At 39.0% G+C, this 20,431-nt stretch overlaps 1 protein-coding gene across 6 annotated transcripts in view; it reads left to right on the top strand.

Moving 5' to 3' along the window:
* Window positions 1-18,556, top strand: part of LOC106158767 (potassium voltage-gated channel protein Shaw) — a 45,121-nt gene extending 26,565 nt beyond the window's left edge. For 2 of the 6 annotated variants that reach the window (XM_086993963.1, XM_086993964.1), the window contains exons 3-8: window positions 2,304-3,237; window positions 6,411-6,449; window positions 8,658-8,690; window positions 12,309-12,518; window positions 13,935-14,108; window positions 15,122-18,553. In XM_086993963.1, the coding sequence (XP_086850089.1) occupies window positions 2,304-3,237; window positions 6,411-6,449; window positions 8,658-8,690; window positions 12,309-12,518; window positions 13,935-14,108; window positions 15,122-15,285 (1,554 nt within the window). In that variant the 3' untranslated portion in view covers window positions 15,286-18,553. Of the gene's footprint in view, window positions 1-2,303; window positions 3,238-6,410; window positions 6,450-8,657; window positions 8,691-8,943; window positions 8,974-12,308; window positions 12,519-13,934; window positions 14,109-15,121 lie in introns of all 6 variants that reach the window. The other 4 variants (XM_024077631.2, XM_086993965.1, XM_024077628.2 and 1 more) reach the window with 4 other exon arrangements.
* Window positions 18,557-20,431: the final 1,875 nt, after the last annotated feature.

Here is a 20,431-nt window from a genome sequence, read left to right on the forward strand (position 1 = left end):
TAGGACCAACCGTGCATATGTATCACCATGCACTGTAGCTTTCTGAGGCAGTCAACAGACCTTACGGGCCCTCGTACTTTACGCGGGTATGTACCTTCAGTTAATCAATAGTTTCTGAAAGCCTGTCATAAAACCTCCTTGGTAACCATGGAAGCAAAATCTAATTGAGGTTGCCATAGTAAGAAGGCATTAACAGTGATCAGAAGAATTTTGGGATCAAAGTTATTTTTTTCTGAAAAGTTCGTTCTTTACTGACGGCCTTAGTTAAAACTTAAGGTATTGCCTGCTTTACTGGTTAGTGACCTACGTTTATTAAAGACGTCGTTAAACAAGTGTATCACTTCCTATGGTGGTAAAAATAGTAGTTTTTCAACCAATGTTCTAATATTATGTCGAAAATTGTCTTCAAGTTTCAAGTTTCTTGGTTATTTGAATTTGTGGAGGAAGGTACTGTGTAGAAATGGAAAGGATAAAAGGAAAACACAGGAACTCATTTTATATATTTGAATATTAAGTTGCAGTCACTCGGAATCATATTCTGGTCATCAGTAGGCGATTTGATCTTGGATATTCGTATTTTTCTACAATGTCTGCTGTTAAAACTGTTTTATAATGACATGCATATGTCAAATGGTGCTAATAAATCTGTATTCTAAGACAAAATGGCCTCGTGTACTTCAAGTTTTATTTCAATTTGAATTTAATCTATATTTTTTAAACAATGGCTATGTCCTTAGGTTTGAATGAAGGCGTATGCGTGTCTTGATATCCGCCAGATAACGGACAGGAATGGTGATTCTTTAGGAACTATCCTATCCCGGTATTATAGGAATGGTGATCTTTTAGGAACTGTCCTATCCCAGTATTATAGGAATGGTGATTCTTTAGGAACTACCCTATCCTAGTATTACAGGAATGGTGATCCTTTAGGAACTATCCTATCCCAGTGTTATAGGAATGGTGTTCTTTTAGGAACTATCCTATCCCAGTATTTTAGGAATGGTGATTCTTTAGGAACTATCCTATCCCAGTATTACAGGAATGGTGATCCTTTAGGAACCATCCTATCCCGGTATTACAGGAATGGTGATCCTTTAGGAACTATCCTATCCCAGTATTACAGGAATGGTGATCCTTTAGGAACCATCCTATCCCGGTATTACAGGAATGGTGATCCTTTAGGAACTATCCTATCCCGGTATTACAGGAATGGAAGTCCGTTAGGCACCGTTTGAACAGGTGACATCCGTCCCATTTACTATCCCCAATACTCCGACTAACCCTATCCTGTGCTAATCATATTAGACCCCTAACTTTCCTTCCTAGGACTACACACACTGGACAATAGAAGTGTCACCCCTACTGAACCAATACTTTGGGGGAGATAAATGACTGTGGAATGATATGCTCCTGGTGTCATTTTATTAACATCAAATTTCACAAAAAGACCGACAATACAATTCCAGGGTGAAGCGGCTTTATACTCATTAGTCACATTATAAGTAGACCAGGCATAATAACTTTGATTACTCTGATTCAGGGAGTGATACTTCTATTGTCCAGTGTGTGTACCATTCCTTTCACACAGTGTCACACGACAATCGCATTTTTATTGTCTCACCTAACACAACAGGAATGGTGCAACCAGACTACAGACATCGCTTCAAGTAGTCTACATGTACGTACATCAGCATTGACGCAAATTTCCATACACAGACAATCTTTTGCCATCGATTTATGCACCGAATCGTAACAAAGTAGGCGGGATTGTACTGATCTAGTTTGGGACAAGTAGAAAGCTGAGCGTCAAGTGCACTACTATCTTGTGTTCCAGAGCATAGCTTCGTTCATTTGTTCGTAATGATTTTGTACGGCTACAATAGAGGTCGTTGCCTTGCATAGTGGTATCTTGTCACGCTTTCTTCCTCTTCGCCGATGGTTATTAGAGATGATGCATTAGAATCTTGAAAAAGATACACATTTTATCGCTTTTAGTGCGTCTGCATTATTAGCATAATACAAATGGTGATAGAGAAAAACACATATATCTTGCTTCAGATGAATTCTGATAAACCCTAGAGTATTGGAACTGGTTATAATGTACTTGCCGACTCCACCATCGCTTAATCTTCAACTTTCAAGACTACAATGTAAAGAAAAAAAACAATACATCTAGAACACATGGACCCTACACGATTTTAGGCCTACTTCCATAGTGCGTGCTATAGGACCTTATATTTAACACATTACATGTATACTAGCTGTATTAGTCACATTTATCACAATGTCCTCCATTTTTCTAGGTTCTGAGCATCGTGTCCGTGTTCTTCATCGTAGTTTCCATCTTGTCCTTCTGTCTGAAGACCCACCCAGAGATGCGAGTCCCTTTGATTGTGAACAGAACTGTCAGCGTCCACACGGCCAACGACTCGTGGCTGCTGGAGAAGCAAGGCTCCGACCCCCACCCGGCTTTTTTCTACATCGAATGCATGTGTAACGCCTGGTTCACCTTCGAAATCATCATCCGCTTTATCGTCTCACCGAGCAAGTTCCAGTTCGTTAAACAGCCTGTGAATATTATAGACTTCGTGGCCACCCTGTCCTTTTACATGGACTTTATGTTGTCGCGCATTAACAAGGAATCTAAGAGTGACATTCTTGAATTCTTCAGCATCATCCGTATTCTGCGTCTGGTGAAGCTCACGCGGCACTCCACGGGACTCAAGATCCTCATCCACACCTTTAAAGCGAGCGCTAAGGAGCTCAGTTTACTCATATTCTTCTTGCTTCTCGGTATTGTCATGTTCGCCGCACTCATTTTCTACGCGGAGCGTATCCAATATAATCCAAATAACGACTTTGAGAGCATCCCGTTGGGACTCTGGTGGGCTATCGTTACCATGACAACAATCGGTTACGGTGACATGGTCCCTAAAACGTACATGGGCATGGTGGTGGGTTCTCTCTGCGCCATTACTGGTGTGCTCACCATTGCCCTACCCGTGCCCATTATTGTGGGGAACTTCTCAATGTTTTACTCTCACACGCAAGCGAGATCCAAACTGCCCAAGAAGCGAAGGCGGATTTTGCCGGTAGAGGCGGTACGACCCAAGATGCCCCCGAATCGCAACATGGGAGGAGGGGGAGGTGGGCCTCATGGTGGCCCCCACAGACGCATGAATGCTATTAAACAGGGCCACATAGGAGGGGGTCTGGAATCAAAGATGAACCGAATAGGTAGGTACACATATATTTGTACAAAAGTTTACCTAAAAATCTTCAAAGCACGCGCGTGCTTTCCACGTTTTTTAATATTCTTTTATCAATACCATATGGGAACATGCTCTTAATACCTTAACCAGTACGAAGTCACCTTTTTTATGTTACCCTAAAAAGTTGCAAACAGTCTCACTTCCTTGCCTTATTTGTTGCCAATTTCACTCTTTAAAAGTTCTAGTTCATAATTTCTATATGTATCTAATACCTGACCCTCCAGTTCTCCCTCTGTTTGCCACGGAATTCAGGTCACATTGTGACGTCAGAGTGACATCACATTAACTACGTTATGAAAAGTGTGACGTCATGAGATTGTTTTTATCACAGCATGGATTAGTTTTATGTCTTATTTGCTATTACTGGTATGTATTGCTATAAGGTTTCAGTCTGACAGGTTTTTAAATATCTTTGATTAACTTGCATTCTGAAGTTTTCAATGATCGCAGTACAAAGAGTATCTTTCAATTCGTTTATTACTATTATTATTATATAGAAATACGACGACTCTATTTTCAGTAACTAGTTTAAACACTTTGCCTTCCGTGTGACTAAAGACCCATTCAGACCTTCACTAACAAAAACCAGAAACACATTCGGTGTGACTGACGCCAATTTGAAATCCAAAGGTCTAGAACACGATGGGAGTCACCAAATAGGGTACTGTTCTGCTTATGACGTCAGACTGGCCGTTTTTGGTAGCAGTTAACCGCGGTTGTGAACGAGTCTTTAGTCATCGGTCGTTTGCGGGACACACTCTAATATTGTTAATCTGTTGAAGACATTAATCATTGCACTGCAAATCAATAATCTCCATTTAGAGACCTCTTTCTGAGTGCTTTAAAAAAATGCCAATTTATGTTCTCTTTATTCACTCAGAGAGTGTCAGTGGAGTGAGAATCAACCACGCCAAAGCCTCGCTGTTGTCAAAAATATACCTTGTTTTTTATATTGGACAGGAAGGGGAGAGAGGCTTTGGCGAGGAGAGTGCAATGTATTATTTTTGTTTCTATTGTCCGTAATACTGGTATGTAACTGCACCCCTAACAAAATCTGTTGTGTGAAACTACTAACAATTGTCTTTTATATTGTGACGTAATGGATATACTAATACATTGCTATGCCTTACACATTAGATTGTATATAACAAGTACTAACACAATAGCTTTTATACGTATAACATTATGATAATATCATAGATATATTGTTAGAATTACGGTGACTATGTCGCCACTTTCTCACAATGCTTTGTTAACTCTAACATTATGGATTAGATATTCATATAAGCAGCCGGTGCTACATCATATGGGAAGAGCGTGAACTCGGCAGCATGGTTTTAGTCGGATGCGTTAGATGTGAGTTTGCGGATTGTGGCAAGAAAAGCTAGGACGGTGCCAACTTAGAGGAGATATTTGTTGATTTGCTGTGTGCTCTTATACTAACATTAAACACCATTTCATAATACAAAAATTCAAACAAAAAAATCAAAAACTAGTTTGCTTTCTCTTACACAGTGCCAGGTATACAAACTTGCACCCAAAAGAAAAGTTGCAAATTCCATTACTGTTTTTGTTTATTTGTTTTATTTTGCTATGTTGCGGTGTATCATGTAGCTTAACGTGCATATTTAATACCGTTTGAAAGTTTGTAGGTTTCCACGAATAATTTGACTTGGTGCAATTTTTTTCAATCGAAATGAAAATTAACATGTAGGCGACGATTATCTTTTACGGGTTTTTCTCAGCACCAAAATCGACTTACTTACTCTCACTGAAATATAATCACGGTCATGGTTAAGACGTTTTCTGCACTAATATCTAATTAAAACATTTTACGGTGTCGTCATTTGACGTCATCAATCTGGCCTATTTTTTGCTGATATTTGCCTGACGACAATCTCCTTGTAGATTATACGTATATCATTGACGTCACATATGACTCCTTTAATGTAATCAGATTTTTCAACATTAGCCTATATAACCTAAATCTGATCTACGTCAATTTAAACATTGTCCCCTTTAAATTCTTTTACGTTGCTTTTCTCAACCAAACAAATTCAGATGAGCAGGGTGAGATTTATCATATTTACATAGTTCATCTTTAATCTTAGCATGACCAAATGCATAACAAAAGGGGCTAATGCGAGTGCAAGAAAAGGAATGCCACAAGATATCACTATATTGCACGAATTCTTGCATTGCATATTGTTGAGGCCACCCTAAATTTGGAGGAGATTAGCTTTTTGGTCTATTCATATTTGTGGACATTTGTCATTACTGAAGGGGCTGTTAGATTGTTTTCTGGTGTTCATGAGTAAATGAACGACGCTGGAGGGTTAATTATAAAATTGTCATAGAAAAGAGGTATACAAAAGATACAAATTAAAAAAACGCATCTGTCATTATGTTGTTAAGCCGGACAACCGTGTTCACAACTTACAGCCATTCGCACAAACTGATGTAACGATATTGCACTGTTCGTGATTGCATGCTGACAGTCCATTTGATCTTCTATTTGTCCGAGTGGGTGGTCGAAAAAGACCAATGCATTCAGCTCTTACATTTAAAGATTGGGCACATTTTGGGGAAACGGTTTCGGGAGTGCACTGCATGTAAATTCCACCACAGAATAAAGCATGCGTATGTGAATGGCGTACTGTACAGCATGAATTTTGTGTGTTATTGTCAGATTGCATGGATTAGTGTTTGGCTTGCTAGCTTGTCTCACACTTGATATTCCAGCTGTATTCGCTTCTAATGACGTCTGTCTTTCCATGGTGCGACGTCAGTCCGCATGGGTTGACGTCAGTAAAACTGATGTGACATCAGAGTGCATGCTTTGACATCAGTGCACGCAGCATAAACTAATACTTTCTACCAGACTGCATCATTTGGCATCAGTCTGTGTATAGCGAAGCGCTGATTTGTAGGGAGTGACGTCACTATGCACTAAGTGACATCACAACACGTGGAAGACGTTATTGCGCATGGAATGAAGTTTAGTGTGTCACTATCATAGCATAAATACCGCTTGAAGTGTCACTTAAGCTTATGTAGCAGGAGCATGAAGCACCTAGGTTGAAATCATTATAATTTTGCATGTTTCTAACCTTTCACTCATTATTTTTCTTTTTCAAGCACAAGGTGGCGCCATTTCCGAGATGATGCCATTTCGTAGTAAGTCACGCGATATTTTTACTGACTAGATGTGCTCCCTTTTATGTTTGTCCTTGACCTTTGACATTGATTGACCTTGACCTGCTTTGACCTCACACGCCGTCATTCAAACATTCACAATCGACATCGTTCTACATTTATATTCCTAGGAATTGTCCTTATACATTTATTAGAGTATTAGAGTATTCACGCTGTCGTCATATGAATATTGTCAATATGTAAATATTGTCTCGTATTCACGCTAGTAGCAATACGTGTTGAGCCAAGAAACAAACATTATAAGGTGAGAAAAATGCTTTGTAGCGTAAATCAGTGACATTTTTTCAACAAATATATTAGAATGCAATATGGTAGAGCTAAATAAAGGCACCATGATAATATGCGTGTTTAAGTGGTAAACACATTGGGAGGCAAACACCGGTTTTGCATTTTCTGTGAGCATCCACATCTACAAAGGTGCACGCGCACAAACACATTATGCTCATAATTCCATAACAGAACATGCGTCCACACGCACAAACATGCACATGTGTTCATGATTATCCTACTTTACGTGGAACTTACATTTAACGTCACTGTAAATAATATTGTAACGCTATCGTTTGTCGTTGTATGCTATACTCTCTAACGTTAAGTGTGTACATCTTTGTAAATCTAGCCTACATGATATTGTGCATACTCTCTACACACGTGTGCCTCTAAGAAAATATCAATAATCGCAGTCATTGTCACTGCCTGTAGTATTTCTTTTTTCTGATTTTTGTAACTTCTCCAATTTGTAACATTTTCTTCTTATTGGTGACTTATTTTGGATATGGTTTTTCAATCACTAGAAATGATGCCTACCTTTTTATTCTAAAATGACGTCACCAAGCATCCGATAGATGGCAGGGCAGTCCTTCATGGAAGACGGTTCATTTGATTAAGTTGATAATTTCAGGTCAAGCAGAATTGCAGAATGTATTTATTTCTTATTCGGTTTTGATTGTTGTTAACCATCTTACATGTATACTACTGGCGAAGTTTAGATCATGTTTCCTTGAACACAAGTAGCAATATTTCAACCATCATTTACCAACAATCATCAATTGCTATATCCTACACATAAATTCTCAGACGTTTAACGATGGCAACACGACGCACTTGTTTCAGCGTGTATTGGAAGGTGAAATTGATGCATGACCAGTTTCACGCATGAAAACTTGGCGAGGTTCCGACGACCTTTGATTACGTTTCGTTCATCGCGTAGATCGCTAATTATCAAAGTTCAGCGCCTCTCACGCAAAAATAATCGAATTTTGCTTTCACGGAACCAACAGAGCTATTTCTGCACCGTTCATGTGCGCCGTGGTGTTATTTGATTGCATTGGACTGTATATATCACTTACTAGTAGAGCTTACTTTTTCGCCACGATACTAATGTGCAAGTAAAGCGATCTTCACGCCTTAAGGTACAAAAGGAGTGACTACTCTTGTGTAGGATCATCACCCAAAATATCTGCGAAGTAGCAAAACAAAAACACACAAGCGCTACCAATGGCAACCTGCACTACATACGTCAAAATTCTACTGACTGTATTCGCAATCATACAGCTCGTTCTCAACCATTTCTCCATCGATCAGGTCAAAGAAGTCTCGTCTGAAATTCATCAGTGTGAAATTATGTCCTGTCCTGTCTTATTCTGAGTTCTATTTTTTCTACCACATTAGATGTGCTGTTTTATATTACCGTATTTTTTCATCTAGGTTAACCAATCATTTGCTGTATATCATTTGGTCCGTAGATAATTTCAATCAACCAATCATTATCAGTCTATGTTCATCACCTTTCGTCTTGACTATACATTCCAATATGTCATTATGATAGTTATGTAGTTACCATAATGTAGAACTTAAGTTTCCATCAGTACAATATATAGTGACTGTAGCCATCAATATAATAGATTCCCTTTAGTACTCTTCATTGCATAGTAGATATTCAGAGTTACTTTAGATGAAATCTATTTAGAATTACAATTTCTTCTTGTATTCCTCTTGCACATCATTATGAAGTAAAGTTATGGTTTTTGGTTCATTTGATATAGTACCATGATTTTACCTCTGCTTTAATTCTACAACTGTAACGTCAGTATTGAGTAATTTCACAATTTTTCAACTCAACGGTTGCATTAATTTCATAAGCACATGTTTATTTATACTTGGCTACAGTGTTACCGCTCCACTATCCATTGTTAGCACAATGTAAGTACACGGTGAGATATTGCTGGTGACGTCACATTTGCTGGTGACGTCACGTCTGCTGATGACGTCATATATGCTGGTGACGACCTCATAACTGCTCATGACGTCACATTAATCCCGTGGTGCAATGTCTAACAAACACTTTTTTCCTATATATATATTTATCGCTACCACTGCTACTACTAGCACTACTACTACTACTACTGCAGTTGCATGACTTGTAACGTCTATTTACGTGTCTTTGATTTAACAGGTTTAATTCCTACCCGATTTTCTGAGAAAGGTAACGTATGTGCTTTAAGCGTGTTCCAGTTAAAGATACTTGAGGTATTTTCTATGTGAAGGGAAAAAACAGAAAAGCAGTCATAGATTTGTATTATCGCACAGTGAGCATACACGCCCGTCCAACAGGTCTCAAAATACGTCCACATGCATAAATGACAAAACTGGCCCTCGACCTAATCCTATCCTATCACTCACAGATATACACAGTCTGTTACTGAATGGTGCCTTACTAACACAATACACCTCAAACGCTTCCACGCCAACAAAACGAACACGAAAACCCAGCACACCAGCAAAACTCATCGGACACGATGTCCGTTCTAAGCGACTATTTGTAAAATGCTCCTACTCCTAAACAAACACGTATCACAGCACATATCAACATCGGAATTGATGGCAGATCAACTTAAGACATCTTAAATGATATAACGCCAATACAATGCATCCAAAACCACGTCACTTCTAACACAGCACTTCTTGAATGACGTCACAAAGACACAACAATGCAACATATCCTGAATGGCGCCAATACAATGCCGATACACCTGACACGACAAGTCTTGAATGACGTCACAATGACACAACAATGCTGACATATTTTGTGACACGCCATGAACGTTCTCCAAAAACGAAAACTCAGCGAAGCATTAAAAGCGTTGTCAATATATCAACTTACAACACAGAACCAAACACAATATGATCTATCCGGAAAATATCATTATGCCCTACCCTACTCAATATGTATGTAAGATCTAAATAATATTTGATTGTACTGATTTCTTGGGCCCTGCTTTTTCCCACCACTGTCGTCCAAATACAATATCGTGTAAATCAGGGAGGGATATAACCCTCTTTATAGTCCTCCGTTCGATATAGGCCCTTTCCCCGCTACCCCCTCCCTCCCCCGATAGCACGGTTGGAAATCCCACCTCAGCAAACTGGGTCTAATAGTACTACTTAAACTGACGGTAACCTCATTTATCATATCTGCGGTCTCTCGGGATCTTGTAGGGCGGGATTGGAGGGTGGGGGTAACCCCCCCCCCCCCCATCTCCCTTTACCAACATTCCTTCTAGAATACCTTATCGGCTTTATGGAGGGGGTGTTGACGCACCCTCTTAAAACAGTATCCAAACATTTGCAGTAGACCTCGCATTACTCTAGGGGTAGAATATCTGTTCGAACTGCGCCAAAATTTGTACTGGTTAATGTTCTCAAGTTTCAGCCAAAACTGAGGTAAAAAAAAAATCCCCAAGATTTGCCCGAGATAAAAGATGATTTTAGTTTTGTGAAGTCTACTGTTGGACCTATGTAATTAACTGCATGTAAGTGATTCGTACCATAATTACAACGTGATCCTTCATTCAAGTCCCTCCCTAATAATTCATACAACTGGAATAATATACTCTGATATTACAACAATATGTTCCCTGCGCTCACATATAACAACACGCTCGTTATGTGTGTAAAGGTTTTATGTAAATGTCGCGCTTGCTGAGTGTAAACTGGATTGCATATATTTAAGTGTCTCTGCGTATTTATGCGGCCTTAACCATCTGGATGCATGAGGTGTTCATTTAAGTAGTTCGTGTGCTAGTTGGTTTTTTTTCTTTTTTTTTTTTCTTTTCAAAAAGGTGTTTGGCTTCGTACAACAGCTGCAAGCTACACATCTATATCACAACCACGTTAAAACTTTTTAACCTCTAACACAATTACTGTCACTACCAACACATTCAGACAGTCACATCTAACACAATTCCTGTCTCAGCCATAAAGCACACTTTCTGTCACAGCCATGGAACACAATTTGATCTGCCACACCTAACACAACCACTCTCGATAAAATTGTCTTTCGTGTGATTCGTGCTACACTCAACAATGTCACACCTAACACAATTAATGTAAGGATTATGTGTAAAAGATAACAAACTTATTGACACAAATAACCTATAACTCACTGACACACGTTTAAAAACAATAGATGTGCCTCGTATGTGAAAAAGATAAAACTAATACTGGGCGTACATAGCAACAACGACCCAACGTTTGTTAGATTTATCTTTTTCTCATATGATATCTGGCTACTGGATAAATCAAAACATTTGCTGTCTCGTCATAAGTGTCGGTTTGAACTAACTCCTATGCAGGAGTCAAATATTTCTTTTCGGATCTTTTTCAGAGGGTATAACATTCCAAGTGCTTTTGTTATATATATGTAAATTTACGAATATGATTTTATATATATTTTAAAAGTACATATATGCTTATGTACATATGTGCATCAAGTAAGTCCTATATAAACATGCCATATTAGGACTCCACGAACTGAAGCATCATCCAATTTCCACGTAAGAAATTATTGTTCTGTACGGTTCTCTGCATGGTATGCTACATCCGGGTAGCACCCGGAAGTGATAGGACTCCGAATGTTGTTATATTTTTACTAACTGTTGCCATAGAAACTAACAAGCACACTGTCATTCATATTTGACAATTTTCTGTTTAATAATATGTAGGCCTACTATTTGAAGTTAAATTAGACGTGCATTTTTTTCAGGTTATTCTAGATTTGAAAATATAGATGCGGATGCTGTTTTATAGCTGAAAAATTGTTTCTGATTTTTATTGACGATATAGATTTTTTTCGTGTTTCGTTTTAATAGAGGACTTACTCTGGTGGAGATCAATATAAAATAAATATGTACTGTTGCTATCCACATGGACAAATGTATGTCAAAGTAAAATGGTTTATCTTAGCATGAGTTCTTTTTAAACTGTTGATATTAACATCGTTTTTATCTTATCTTTACAAAACAAAATTCGATCTAGAATGGTTAAAGCGTTCTATAACTTGAAATATATATGTATTAGATGATGAATATAGTAAGAAATGGACAAATGATGATGATGTACTATACATGAGTTATTTGCATTATGTGCTTGTTTGCTATTTAGAACGTTGGTAATATTATCCATGAATCGTATGAAAAAAAGGTTTGAACCAAATGATTTGGCATAAAAGAATCATTTGAAAATTAAGCAGCATATCCAAATATCTCATAAAAGCCTGTGCTTTAAAACATTAGATTCTCGAGGGTATTGGCTCACAGCCTTCTCTTGGTGCGAATTTTTTGTTCATACGATGCGGTAGCTTCTTGCATGCGACGTATCAATACTAAATCATATTGAACTATGACGTAAGGGGCATGTTGTCTTTTTATTAAGCGTACAGAAAGACGCATGCGCATGAATTACTTAGCAACTGTAACAATGTTTGACGCTTGACCTTGAACATGACCTTGAACTTTTGTGTCTTTTTCTTTCCTCCTCCAGGGACTAACGAAGAGTCGATTCCTATGTTGATGTTTAACCACTCTGAGAAGGAAGATGTCCCCCGTACACGTCCCCCAGGGGGACAACACTTACCCACGGCAGCAGCCGAGAAAGCAATTCCCCGCCATGTTGAAATTAGTTCTAACCCGGGAACACCATTAAAAGTTACCGAAATCAAAAATGCACCGCCGCCGTTTTCTTTACCGAGCGGTATGTAATTATGAGATATTGAAAAGATACATAAATCATTCTTTTTCTTTACATAGTTTCATCTTTATTTAATTCGTTGTAATAGAAAAAGATGGACACTAGAAACATTTACCTTAATTACTTCTTATTTCTCCAAACGCCGACTACCTCTCTTTTACTTGTTTCGTGGAAAGGGTTCAAAATCACTACACATTTTTTTGCCGAAGAAGCCAAAACCAATTTGAACCAAAAACATTGAAATGTTGTGCGGGGTATTTTCAAATTCAGTAGCAACTAAACTGGTGGTGGGGGAGTGTCGCTTATGCACGGCAATTCCCATTAATGCAATTAATGTGTTATATCAATGCTAAGGCTGCCAATAATCTGTGCTGCTTTAAATTTAATGCGTAAGCAAGTTTATTACAATGCATGCCTCCATAACTTACAATTAGGTACAACAAACACAATATTCCCATAACACAATTGTGCCAAAACAAACCCAATACTGTCACGCGTTCACTCACACGCGCACGTGTCCAGTTACACGCACACAGACTGAAAATCGAAATGGCGGATCCTTCTTCTCTTCTAAGATGAAGTAGGCCTATCGATATGAATCTATATAAACATCCAAAAAAAATCCCGTAGTGCCTCACGTACTGTACTGTATGTTCAAGGGTGAAATCAAAACAGTTTGCTTTTCCCCCACCTTTATAATATAGTTTATACCTGCCAGCGTGTGTGTATTCACACGCGCCCTGACACACACACACACACACACACACACACACACACACACACGTAAAGATACTTTCTATACCAAATTCAAATTCAAAACCATATTTATAGTTCCATCATCTATATAGGAAACTCTCCCCAATCGTATTATGAACCCTGGCTGTTATACAACCACATAAAGGTACATATATATTGATGTACCTTATATAATGTCACTTCTGCCACCTTGCTAAAAACTTAATAAAGTTTGCGGTTAGTATACTGTTACATCCTGCTGTCACTTTAAATTGTGCACACAGCTGGATTAGGCTAGACTAGTGTGTTTTACCTAGTAGTGTAACGCTCTAACAACGCAGTTCCCCTTTGTCTTGATTGGTATAGTTTGAATGTCGTACTGCACCTGTGACATGTTCAATTATAGCAACTCCTCTACCGGCACAATGCACATTTCACATTCTAGGTGTCGCAACTAACGCAATTACTTTAACTCACACTCAATGCACTGGGGAATGGCCGTGTTTGGAGTAGCATTCATTTACATTTTGTGTGGTATACTTTTGTTCTGTTACAGGAATTATTTATAACATAAATGTATGTATTTTCAATCCGAAGTGGTGTTCTTATTTTGACCAAACATGAATGTATTAATTTATATTATAGAATTCCTCTTTTTCTTTTAATTCGATTTCCGTTTTTTAGATGGCGCATCTAGCACATTGCATCAAAACAACGGACCTGGAAGTGGTTTCATACCACATCCGGGTCCTCCATCATATCCGGGCACTACAGTGACCTTGAACGATGCCTCGGGTCCACGTGGGAGCACGGAAAGCATGAACCATCGGAAGAGCCTGCACTCTAGTTTGAATCAAAGTAAGGTCCCACCTTAGTGAAGTCATCCTGTGCCATTTTATTTTCTTTTAAGTGATGATTATGTCATGTGCTCCACAACACAATTGCACACTGTCGCAACTAACACATTCAACTGCGCCACACAGCCATACATACAGCTACCTTTCGAACACGTATGCATCAAATACAATACTGAACTCTACCCTCTACCAGGGTGGCAGATTATATAGGGAAAACGGGAAAATCCAGCCAAATGACTGTCTATTTATCTAGAGACATATCTGTGAATATCTGTGAAAAATCAATCTGTCGCCCTGGTAGAGGGTAACCGAACCCCACGCTGACACTACACGCACACTCACATACATACACACAAACACTAACACATGCAAATACACACACACACTTGCATTCATGGAAAGCAGGCACATATATCAATTAAAATTGTTCTAAGTGTTAAATTAATCATAGTTTGTCGACTTCCGATTACAGAGACGCTAGACGGAGTAGCATAAGTGGGTTGGTATTCTTTATCAGACAAAATATTATGCACTATTTTGTATTTGCTAGTAAGAAATAATTTCAAGTCCAGTCAGTCAAGCATATTCATTTCCAAAAGTAAATTCGAATAGATTAGATCGAATGTGTAAATGCGAAAGATCTTTGATCTTACTTTTGAACGTATTGATTCCATAAGGCAAGATGTATGGGGAAAAATCAAAAACATTCCACTTTTATAGATTGCAGTGACATCGCTTTATTCAACTGCTTTTAAACCAAAGTCATACTTATGGCGCATTTACCCTCACACCCTGATTTACACTTTGAGCGGACAAACAAATCAGTAATCAGACACAGGATCGTGTTTTGTTATGTTCCACGGCGCTGACAATATCCTGAGAGGCATGTGCCTCATTCACTGATTTAAGACAAAGCAAGAACGTATATGTGTACAGGATTTGGTTTCCAGCATGTCAGAGTAGCTCACTTGTTTAGTCATCAACGATAAATTTTGTTTGTCTTGTCTTGCCTAGTCCATCCCCTACCGGCCGACCAGGACCACAAATCAGGAGCATCGCAGAGGACATCGTCTGGCCAATCAACACCAACAGCCCCATATAAACCAGTGACGTCACAGCGTCCCTCGCCTTCGTCAAGTTCGAATGCTGTCAACAGCTTGGTTGCGGTTAACACGTGAAGACGATAGTGGTAGGACTGTAACTGTTGTGCAGACCGAAGTTGGCAGCAGATTTTAAAAAAAATCTGAACTTGTCGTTTGCGTTGGAAAGTTTGCCCACAAGAAATTCTAAATCCCAGTATGGTGGCACCGAACCATCTGATAACCATTTAACTTTCAAAAAAAAAATTCGTCTAAAGAATTCTCAAACACGTGATACGTCTGCGACAGTCACGTGCATATCACGTGATGATCTTGGTGAAGAGAATGGACTGACTGTATGGCACGGAGGGCACTTTTAACGCACGTGCTCAGTGGCAGCACGCGTTTGCGCACGCGCTCCATGTATGCACCTCTACAGCAGCATGTGATACTGCATGTCAATTCATTAGATGTACATGCTGACATACGGTGATAAACAGATTTGAACGATGGCACGCGACGTTTGGCGATGTCACTAGAAAAGTAAGGAAGATAAACTAAGTTCAGTAAGACGGGCCGTAAATTGTTCCATTGAGAGAACTTTGTGAGAGAACTTTGTGGTGACAAAGCTCACTATGATACACCACTGTGTAGACATTGCCGAACATTTGCGGAAAGTAACGAAGGTATGCGGAAAGACACAGGCAAATGTCACTATTCGCCAATATATAGTGATATGATTATGCCAGCTTACCTGCTGAGTGTGAAGTCTGTCTCTCTGTCATGATTCGGCAATCACGTGACATAAGCTGTATATGTTTTTAGTGTAACTATTCTCAAACACAGTTTAAAAACGTTAGTAACCTGTGAACAAAAGTTTTAGAATTATTTTTTCTTTGGCGCGTTATGTTCGCGCCTAGTAGTTGAATTGTTTCGAATATCAGATTGATATGTGTTTTATGCATTAGTGGATATTTCTTTAGAATTTCACAGCGTCCAAGAACTGTAATGCTTGAATTGACAAGGGACTTCTACCTTTTTTTTTTTTTTTAAATTTTTGTCTTAAATGCCTTGGTACCGATATTGGATACGATCACATACATGTATAAGTCACACTTACGAATATCTCACCAAACACGATGGCAGACGATAATCCCCAATGCACCACTTAACAACACGATACAAGGCGGCAATTTACGGCAGATGACATCATTAAAACCTTACAAAAGACAAAACATCTCAAAACCCTACCACTTTGTAATACTTATTAATTAACCCTGTCTTGCATTATTCGAACTTATTTGATTCATCACCAAACCATTCGATTCTAACGTGCTTAAGATTGTGTAGAAATGTATTATATTTATATAGCGCTCAATCTTGCAACAGCATCCCAAATTTTGAAAGAAGAAAAAGAAAACTGCATAGTGCCTTGAGATGTCTACGATGATTTTGGCCTAACAAACAGGTGTGGCATGCGCCTTCCTGTAATAAAACTTAGCAAAAAAAGAAGAAAAAAAGACACGAAAGAAACCCTCTGCTTGAAAACCTAATAGCAATCCATATTAAATGAAATCTTCCAGATTGCATGGATTTTGCGACATGGTCATTGCGTGTTTCAAATTGGACCACCTCCTCATAATTAAATATACTCCAACCCCCCCCCCCCAACGCCCCTCCCCATTGTGTCGCCATGCTTCAAACCCTTATATGTAAGTAGAATTAGTGACATGTGTTAAAACAGGCATTGTATTTCTTCATGTTAATTCAACAAATTTTATACCGTGTTCAGAAGTCCTGGATGGTATACCGATGAGTTTGTTCCCCAAACAGGCTGCCTATTCGATTTTTTCCTAGCAATTTAGAATTCTGCCAGCTCTGCATGTGTTGGCAGTATCTCCTTTGATATTGTTGTAAGTTTAAAACAATAAGTGCATTGGTCTTGCAATAATTGTGTTAGGTGTTCTTTTTCTTGGTGTCACAACTAACGCATTGTTATGAGATTTGCTCTTGAACATGCCATGTGTGCCAGGAATAATTCTCAAAGGAATGGCAGTCTGGGGCCCCATATGGTTAGTCCAAGTTAGTGTTAGCCGGTAGTATCGGGGTCAAAATATGGTATGAATTACACTTGTGCGAAGTAATGTGGAACGAACTGATATTCCTGTCACACCTGGATTGTGTTTGAGATCCTGGTTGAGAAATTTTCAGGTAAACTGTACTTGCAGTTTGTTTCTTCCATTTTCCCTATCATTGTGTCTTGTCTTTTATTTAAAAGATTGAATGGATGACTGCTTCGCCAGCAGTCTGATCCGATGACTTGGGTTTCGGCTTTAGATACATGAGCTGAGAATAAAATATATACGGCAGCATGGGCTCCGAATGATACAAGACAGGCTGTGTAGAAATCGATTATTGTTTCACATGCGCCTACTTCACGATCAAGTGGACCATGTGTGGGTCAGTGGTCAGATATTCAAAATATTTATAGGATGTTGGTTCTTCCCTCTTTAGATAAGTACACATTTTTAGAAATTTCATAATATATTTTGGTAAAAGTGTTCTTGATATAAAGAGTTTTGTTAGGGGAGCACTATATTGCATGACAACAAACTTCAGACCGCTTTAAATATTACTACAATAAATTTAAAAACTACTTTTTACATATTATAAATCGTGGCCTTCTGCAGCTACTGAAAACTACAAGTTTAAACAAAATAATAAAACGGGCAAAATTGGATAAAAAAATTTTACACACAGTGTGGTGTTCCTGACCGTGAAATAGGCCGAAGGGGTTAGTTTTTTTTTTGCGCAAATTATGCCAGTGAAGGCATTAAGAGAAGAAACAGTATATACCTGTCCAACGGAATTGGGAACGTATACGAAAATAGTTTGATAACTCTCAACTATTCAAATGACATGACGTCAGGTTAGGTCAGGTGACGTAAGCACTAACGAGCAGCAGGGACGATCTTTTTGTATAGTAGTCATTGAGCGTTTATCTTAAATCTGGACTTTTAATCTTGAGTCACTTTTATGATGGCGATGTCAGTTAATGGAGTCTTTTATTCATAGAATAATGTGTATATTTATGGCGTGAGAAGCACGCGTTTTCATGATAGTGACGTTTAAATGGACGTGGTATAATTATTCATTTTCATATCCATGTACATGTTTACTCTCCCAGAAACGGTCTCGTTCTCAGTGCATTTAGCTATTCACATATGCACCTGGAACGAGGCCGTAGCGGGGAGACTCAAATATGTTGCCATTTTTGTAAGAACACTGTTGAAATAAAGATGGAGCATGTTTTTCTAGCAGAAAGAAAGCGTGGACATTCCTCTTGGTTTTTGTCAAATGTCTTTGCGGACCTAAAGTAACGAAACTAAATGTAAGACAGAGGAACCCACCGTTAATCAACGTTTTCACCTTGCGTTCGCAGTGGATCAATTCGCAGTGCACTGTACAGCCTAGGTCCCAACCGAACGTACGGGCTGCTACGTGTGGTCTACGGCGAAAAAAATGGGGAAAACGTGGGAGTTCGTGCGTGAGGAGCACGTCCATCGTGCGACTTTTGGAGGACGCAAACAGCACGTGTAAACTTTTCACCAATTACTTGATTTCTTCCCTGCGATCTAGCTACGTGCTTGCCGGACGTAAGGAACCTAAAAACCGTGCGTCCAAGTTGGGACCTAGGCTTAAGGTGTCTTTTTTCTGCTGAAATCGGTTAAAGGGATAATAACTCTTCGTATGAGATCTATATTTCACAATAAAAACATTGTGAATAACTCATAGAAATATAATATATTCTGTTTTACCACAAAAACGGCAGTTATACCTATTATTCTGATATCTGAGCTTTTCTTTAGACCACGTGACCTCCATTGATGGCTATACTCTGCTAAAATCTCTTAAGAGATTTTAACAAAAAACCAAACTCTTTAGAAAAAAAACAGGGACTAACTTTGAATGTAAAAATGAATTCATTAACCATTGGTAAGTATGGGAAAATTGTTGTTTACTCCAGGAAAATTCATTTTTTGGCCGAAACGAAGAGTTATTATCCTTTAAACAGAAGTTATGACGTGCTGTCATACCGGAAAAGCTGCTAAATCAATTCAAGTTGGATCGCATTCATTGCCAGGCCTGCTCGGAACGTTCCGAGTTAGATGACTTTAGATGCTTTTATTTTCATTTCGTTTTGCACCTAGATAACGTTTGCTTTCACCTTTGACGTTATGGAGCACATTGAGGTCCACGGTTGTTCACACCTCGGCGATTTTAGTATTGAGTAGTCTTTACTCTTTCCTTGTGCACTTGCCTCGGGTACTGTATGAACATATGAACAGTCTTGAGAAGTAAGGGCCCAAGATAGGAAAGGTGGGGCATGAAAAGACCAAATGTGTGCCTGTTAAAAGGAGTAGAGGCCACGCGACTCTTGTAAAAAATAAAACAATTTCTTTCTAATAATCCCACCAAGAAGATAGCACATTTTGATGAAATGCAGAACATACGGAGTTAGCTAGAGCTCAATTTAGTTCAAGATCTGTGACACCAATGTAAGGACTTTTTACTGAAGAAAAAGGAAATATAAATGTCGACACAGGTGTAAAAATATCTAAAGTATACCGTATTTTTATGCAAAAGATAATTTGCTAAGTCCAACGAGAGAGCCTTCATTCGTTCTCGTGACATCCCGATTCTGGGGCCAGGTCGTTGTCGTGATGGACTGACGTGCCTCATCCGGGACTCGAACCCGTGACTTTGCGTTACCAAGCTTGATGACGCTTTGGATGCCTCATTTTAAATTCAGTCGCCTTGCACGCTACCGACTGCTCCGTGTCAGACCCGCCTACCCTCCGTACTTGCGAGTTTCCTCTTATAGTAATCAATCGCAATTTTTAAAAAATTAATTCTGGCCAAAAGATGACGTTAGATCTAGTGTGACTCGAACCAGCGTACGAGTGTCTGCCTGTATGCAAGACAGCAGAGTTACCACGGAGCCACGGAAGCTTTGTTATTAGTGCCGATCAGAAGGAAACTTTCAACCTTGCCACGGAGAGGGCCAGGTTGGATGTACATGTGTGTATCTGCTATCCCAATCGATAATCCGGGTGTCGCAAATCATCCCAAGCAAATCCCACTCCACGACATTGATTGGGTAATTACTGGTGCGATTTCCATTTAAGCAACTGCAGCGAGGGAAAATTTTAGCAAAACATATTTGCCATTTGGCAAACCTATC

The sequence above is a fragment of the Lingula anatina genome, chromosome 8 (assembly GCF_051362555.1).
Source record: "Lingula anatina isolate TDL-2025a chromosome 8, LinAna3.0, whole genome shotgun sequence".
In the NCBI taxonomy this organism is placed as follows: domain Eukaryota; kingdom Metazoa; phylum Brachiopoda; class Lingulata; order Lingulida; family Lingulidae; genus Lingula; species Lingula anatina.